Raw genomic sequence first — 6580 nt, 5'->3', positions numbered from 1 at the left:
AGAAAACTTTGGGAGGGAATGAAGTAGATATGGAATTGCAGCTAGATTCCCTCCCACAATCTCAGATAATAACAATGTATAGTTTTGCTATATACATAGAGTTGGTACGTATAAATGATTTGTGTTAAGAGATAGATAGTTGTTTGCTGAGGTGTAGTTGCAAAATAGAGAAGAAAGTAAAGTTCAAATGGGCTTGAAAAGTGAAAACCCATGAATGGTTGTAGAAAGAGCACTGTAACAGATGTATAAGCCCACTTAAATGTTGGGCTGGGCTATGATCTTCCCTGGAGCGGGCCATATATGAAACGGCAGCGTATGAGGGAGGGAGCGAAGCGAAGACCCAAAAAAACACGTAGCGGAAGGCCGTGTCAGTCGGTCGGTCGGGTCAGTATCCATCATCCTTGTGAAAAGCTCTCTTTCTATGCGGAAGGAAGGAAGGTCAGAAACGGCATCGTATTCTTCTCATATTCCTCTCTCGACGATTTTAGGGTTCTCTTCTTCTAATCAAATCTGTCTCCTTCCTTGTTTCATCATCATCATCATCATCATCATCGTCTTTGCTTCCAATTGATTAGATCCTCCGTCTTCTCTTCATCGCAATCCCCAATTTTGTTCAATTCGTTCGATTTTGCATCATGCCTTTTCAATAGCTCCTCTCTTCGAGCTTCTTCTTCTTCTTATTTGATTCCGGAAATTAGGGTTTCAAATTGAGATGCGAGCGAGCGTCCGATCAGAATCTTTCTTCTGATCGAGCAAATCGGAAACTCGGGGTTTCTTCCTTTGTATGGAAACTCGGAGCCGCAAGCGGGCGGAGGCGACCTCAACTGCCCCTTCTTCTTCTTCTTCTTCCCCCTCTCCCTCTGCCTCTTCCTCCGGTCCCACCACCCGCAGCAAACGCGCTCGTCTTTCTTCTTCTTCTTCTTCCTCACTTGCCCCTTCTTCCTCCACCACCCGCTCTCGCTCTTCTCGCTCTGCCGCCGCCGCTACTGCTCCTGCTCCCGCTCCCACTCCCATGGACACCTCCACTGATTCTTCTGGGTTTCGCCGAGGCGGACGAGGTAACCGTGGCAACGATAACACCAATTCCGACAAGGGCAAGGAGAAGGAACATGACGTCAGGATTAGGGAGAGAGACCGAGCCAGAGAACAACTCAACATGGATGCTGCCGCCGCCGCCGCTGCTAGGAGCGCTGACGCCGACGATGACGACAACGACTGTGAGGATGGCAACCCCGGTTTCATGCATCCTAACATGAGCTCTGCCAGCAGTGCTTTACAAGGCTTGCTCAGAAAGCTTGGAGCTGGATTGGATGACTTGCTCCCTTCTTCCGGTATCGGCTCTGCTTCTTCTTCCCATTTAAACGGGCGGATGAAGAAGATTCTCTCCGGCCTGCGCTCTGAAGGAGAAGAGGGCAAACAGGTCGAGGCTTTAACCCAGCTTTGCGAGATGTTATCCATCGGGACCGAAGACTCACTTAGCACTTTCTCTGTTGACTCCTTCGTCCCTGTTCTTGTGGGTCTCCTCAACCATGAAAGCAACCCCGACATTATGCTTCTTGCAGCCAGGGCCCTTACCCATCTTTGTGATGTCTTGCCGTCTTCTTGTGCTGCTGTTGTACATTACGGCGCTGTTTCATGCTTAGTCGCCAGATTGCTAACCATTGAATACATGGACTTAGCCGAGCAGGTTGGCTCTCTTGAGTTTTATTGAATTTAATTTTTCGACTGACATCTCGAATAACTTGAAATTTGATTCGTATTTATAACAACAGTCCCTGCAAGCTCTCAAAAAGATATCTCAGGAGCACCCAACTGCCTGTTTGCGAGCTGGTGCTCTTATGGCTGTGCTCTCGTATCTGGATTTCTTCTCCACTGGTGTCCAGGTGTGTAAATTTGTAACTTCTCTTTTATGCTATACATACATACACGTGTATCTAATGCACATATTCCTTGGCTTCTTGTAGCGTGTAGCACTATCTACTGCTGCTAATATGTGCAAGAAACTACCTTCTGATGCATCTGATTATGTTATGGAAGCTGTACCATTACTGACAAACCTACTTAAGTATCATGATTCGAAGGTAATTGTTGACCTACTTTCTGTTATTTTATGGTACTACTATTTCCCTCCATAATGTGTTCGTATGGTGGCAGGTTTTGGAATATGCTTCTATATGCCTGACTCGGATTGCCGAAGCATTTGCACCGTATCCTGAGAAATTGGATGAATTATGCAACCACGGCCTGGTGACTCAAGCTGCATCTCTGATTTCCACGAGCAATTCAGGCGGTGGTGGGCAAGCATCTCTTAGCGTGTCAACTTACACGGTACGAGCAAAATCTTTCGTGAATTCTATTTATCTTCATTTATACTCTAGGTGACATATTCACCATATTTTGCTCAGGGGTTAATCCGATTACTTTCTACCTGTGCGAGCGGGTCACCTCTTGGATTTAGGACATTACTTCTTCTCGGTATTAGTAGCATTCTTAAGGATATTCTGTTGGGTTCTGGTGTCTCTTCTAATGCATCTGTATCCCCAGCACTGAGCCGGCCTGCAGACCAGGTACTGATTTTACTTGATAAAAAAATTACTTTTTTTTGGTTCAACACCTGATTGAAATAAGAATAGCTTAGATTTTAGGATAAGTTATCTATTTCAGGTTTAGTATCCTAGTTTTTTTTGTGTATTACAATATTTTACTGAGGTGTTTGTATAGTGGATTGATCACACTCTACAGTTCTTATGTGCTATACTTATTTTGGAGCAGGTAGCTCAATACACTTGTACTTGTTTTCTGAGCTAATGTTAGATGTAATATAGGGAGAAGCGTTTCATCAATGTACTTCTGTCTGGTTTATTTTTTTTTTTATCTCGTGGTCTCTAATATTTGGATGCTTTATATCTTAGATTTTTGAGATAGTCAACCTAGCGAATGAGCTCCTCCCTCCATTGCCTGAAGGAGTTATCTCTCTTCCTACTAGCTCAAATACTTTTGTGAAAGGTTCAAGCCAAAAGAAATCTTGTCCAAGTACTTCAGGGAAACAAGAAGATGCTCTAAAAATTTCACCTAGAGAAAAATTACTTGGTGATCAGCCTGAACTTCTGAAACAATTTGGATTGGATCTTCTTCCAGTTTTAGTGCAGGTAATTTTTCTCTGCATTGGCTACAAAATAATGCTCATACCACCGTGTCTTGTCTAACTATTCTTGTATTCTTTTCCAACAGATCTATGGTTCTAGTGTCAATGGTACTATTCGCCATAAATGTCTCTCAGTCATTGGAAAGCTGATGTATTTCAGCAGTTCAGAAATGATTCAGTCTCTAATTGGCGACACAAATATTTCGAGGTATGCTTTTTATGTATAAATTATGTTTGACATGACAGTGTGTGCAACTTCTTACATTTTTCCCTATGTAGCTTCTTGGCTGGTGTGTTGGCATGGAAAGACCCGCAGGTCTTGGTTCCTGCTCTACAAGTTGCAGAGATTTTGATGGAAAAGCTTCCTGAAACATTCTCAAAAGTGTTTGTGAGGGAAGGGGTGGTCCATGCTGTAGATCAACTTGTCTTGGTTGGTAAAACTTCTCATGCCTCACCTATTTATAAGGAAAATGACTGTGTTCCCGGATCTGCACGATCTAGGCGTTATAGACGGCGAAGTAGTAATGCCAGTTCTGATGGAAACCAGTCGGAAGAGCCTAAGAATTCTGCGTCCGTTAACATAGGTGCAAACCATAATTCTCTGGATTCTTCTACAGCCAGCTTTATGCTGAGGGAAACAGTTAGTTCCTGTGCCAAAGCATTCAAAGACAAGTACTTCCCGTCTGATGGTGGGGATCTTGATGTTGGAGTTACGGATGATCTCTTACATCTGAAGAATCTTTGCAAGAAGCTAACTGCTGGTATAGATGATCATAAATTGAAAGGAAAGGGAAAATCTAAAGCGTCTGGGGCTAGCCTTGGCGATTTCTCTGCTAGCAAGGAAGAGTACTTGATTGGTATCATTTCTGAGATACTTGGCGAGCTAAGTAAAGGGGATGGTGTCTCAACTTTTGAGTTTGTTGGCAGTGGTGTGGTTGCAGCATTGCTTAACTACTTTTCTCGTGGCTACTTTTCCAAAGAGAAGATCTCAGAACTTAATTTTCCCAAACTTCGCCAGGAGGGGCTCAGAAGGTTCAAAGCCTTTCTAGAAGTTGCACTTCCATTTGATGGTAATGAGGGAAAGGTCCCTCCTATGACAGTTTTGATTCAGAAACTCCAAGATGCTTTATCATCACTGGAACGCTTTCCCGTTGTCCTTAGCCATCCCTCAAGGTCACTAAGTGGAAGTGCTCGGCTCTCATCGGGACTGAGTGCTTTGGCACATCCTTTAAAGTTGCGATTATGCCGTGCACCTGGAGAAAAGACGCTACGTGATTACTCCTCTAATATTGTACTTATAGATCCATTGGCAAGCATGGCAGCAGTGGAGGAATTTCTTTGGCCCCGAGTTCAACGCAGTGAATCTGGTTTAAAGCCGGCAGCGCCTGCTGGAAATACAGAGGCAGGCGCGTTACCTAGTGGTGCTGGTGTTTCAGCACCATCTTCGTCAACTCCAGCTTCCACCACTCGTCGGCATTCTTCTAGATCGAGATCTGCAATTAACATAGGTGATCCCTCAAAGAAAGATCCTGTGCATGAGAAAGGTACGAGTTCATCAAAAGGAAAAGGTAAAGGCGTGATGAAGCCGGCTCAAGCGGATAAGGGGCCTCAAACAAGGAGCAGTGTTCAAAGGAGAGCTGTCCTTGACAAAGATACTCAAATGAAACCACCTAGCGGAGACTCCAGCTCTGAGGCATGTTACAGTGCTATGTTTTTTTAATTACATGGTTGTTTATTGCGTTACATCATTATGTTGTGGTGTGATTTGCTTATTCAGCACCATCGTACTTGTATGTCTTGCAGGATGAGGAATTGGATATATCCCCAGTCGAAATTGATGATGCCTTGGTGATTGAAGAGGATGACATTTCTGATGATGAAGATGATGATAATGAAGATGTAAGTCATCCTTTGTTTTTTCCAATATGTACATTATGTTCTGTGATTGTCGTTTTTGCTAACAACATAATAGATATTGCATTTGGCAGCAATAAAGCTCAACAGCTTTCATATATTTGGATTATTTCACCAAAAAGAATTACTAGCTTATACCACTATTACTCAGATTTACCTGGCTGCTATCAATCACGTTGGCTTTGTACCTTACATGTGGTTTGATTTTCGTTTAATACCTTCATTTCCAGGTTTTGGATGACAGTCTTCCCATGTGCACGCCTGATAAAGTGCATGATGTGAAATTGGCGGACTCAGTGGATGATGATGGTCTGGCAACCAGCGGCCGACTAATGAATCCAGCTTCAGGAGGCTCTAGTGGAACTGCAGCAGCAAGGGGATCTGATTCTACTGATGCTGGCATTGGGAATACTTATGGTTCTAGGGGTGCACTATCCTTTGCTGCTGCGGCGATGGCTGGGCTTGGAGCTGCCAGTGGTAGAGGTATCAGGGGAAGTAGGGACTTGCATGGACGTACCCTGTATCGGAGTTCAGATGAGCCCTCTAAGTTGATATTTACTGCGGGAGGAAAGCACCTTAGTAGGCATTTGACAATTTATCAGGCTGTACAGCGACAACTTATGCTTGATGAAGATGATGATGACAGGTTTGGTGGCAGTGATCTCATCTCAAGTGATGGAAGCAGATTTAATGACATTTACACCATCATGTACCAGAGGCCAGACAGCCAAGTGAATAGGTTGTCTGTTGGTGGAGCAAGTTCTACCACACCGTCGAAATCCGCAAAGTCTGCAACTACCAACTCCAGTGTAGAATCTGAGTCACATAGGGCATCTCTTTTGGATAGTATATTACAAGGGGAGCTTCCATGCGACCTTGAGAAATCAAATTCGACATATAATGTTCTGGCGCTGTTACGTGTGTTAGAGGGTTTAAATCAGCTTTGCCCTCGTTTAAGAGCCCAAACTGTTTCTGATCGTTTCGCAGAGGGTAAAATTGCAAGTCTAGATGATCTGAGTACAACTGCTGCTAAGGTTCCTCATGACGAATTTGTTAATAGCAAACTTACACCCAAATTAGCTCGACAAATCCAGGATGCGCTTGCTTTGTGCAGTGGAAGTCTTCCCTCTTGGTGCTACCAGTTGACTAGAGCATGCCCATTTTTGTTTCCGTTTCAGACCCGGAGACAGTATTTCTACTCAACTGCTTTTGGGTTGTCTCGTGCATTGAATCGTTTGCAGCAGCAGCAAGGTGCTGACGGCAGTGGGTCTACAAATGAACGAGAGATGAGAATAGGGAGACTGCAGCGCCAGAAAGTTCGAGTATCCCGAAATAGGATATTAGATTCTGCTGCAAAAGTTATGGAGATGTATTCTAGCCAGAAAGCTGTGCTCGAAGTAGAATATTTTGGTGAAGTTGGTACTGGTCTAGGCCCTACACTTGAGTTTTACACACTTCTAAGCCATGATCTGCAAAAGGTTGCCCTTGGGATGTGGAGATCAAATTCTGGTGACAAGGTAT

At 44.0% G+C, this 6580-nt stretch overlaps 1 protein-coding gene across 2 annotated transcripts in view; it reads left to right on the top strand.

Annotated features, from left to right (window-relative positions):
• LOC104716141 (E3 ubiquitin-protein ligase UPL3) overlaps positions 385 to 6580 on the top strand; it is an 8998-nt gene continuing 2802 nt past the window's right edge. Inside the window, exons 1-10 of one of the 2 annotated variants that reach the window (XM_010433500.2) lie at positions 385 to 1687; positions 1773 to 1883; positions 1965 to 2081; positions 2155 to 2328; positions 2406 to 2567; positions 2913 to 3149; positions 3232 to 3353; positions 3425 to 4838; positions 4949 to 5044; positions 5290 to 6310. In XM_010433500.2, the coding sequence (XP_010431802.1) occupies positions 785 to 1687; positions 1773 to 1883; positions 1965 to 2081; positions 2155 to 2328; positions 2406 to 2567; positions 2913 to 3149; positions 3232 to 3353; positions 3425 to 4838; positions 4949 to 5044; positions 5290 to 6310 (4357 nt within the window). In that variant the 5' untranslated portion in view covers positions 385 to 784. Of the gene's footprint in view, positions 1688 to 1772; positions 1884 to 1964; positions 2082 to 2154; positions 2329 to 2405; positions 2568 to 2912; positions 3150 to 3231; positions 3354 to 3424; positions 4839 to 4948; positions 5045 to 5289; positions 6577 to 6580 lie in introns of both variants that reach the window. The other variant, XM_010433499.2, reaches the window with a different exon arrangement.

This window comes from Camelina sativa, chromosome 10, assembly GCF_000633955.1.
Source record: "Camelina sativa cultivar DH55 chromosome 10, Cs, whole genome shotgun sequence".
In the NCBI taxonomy this organism is placed as follows: Eukaryota; Viridiplantae; Streptophyta; class Magnoliopsida; order Brassicales; family Brassicaceae; genus Camelina; species Camelina sativa.
This window is presented reverse-complemented; position numbering and strand designations above follow the sequence as displayed.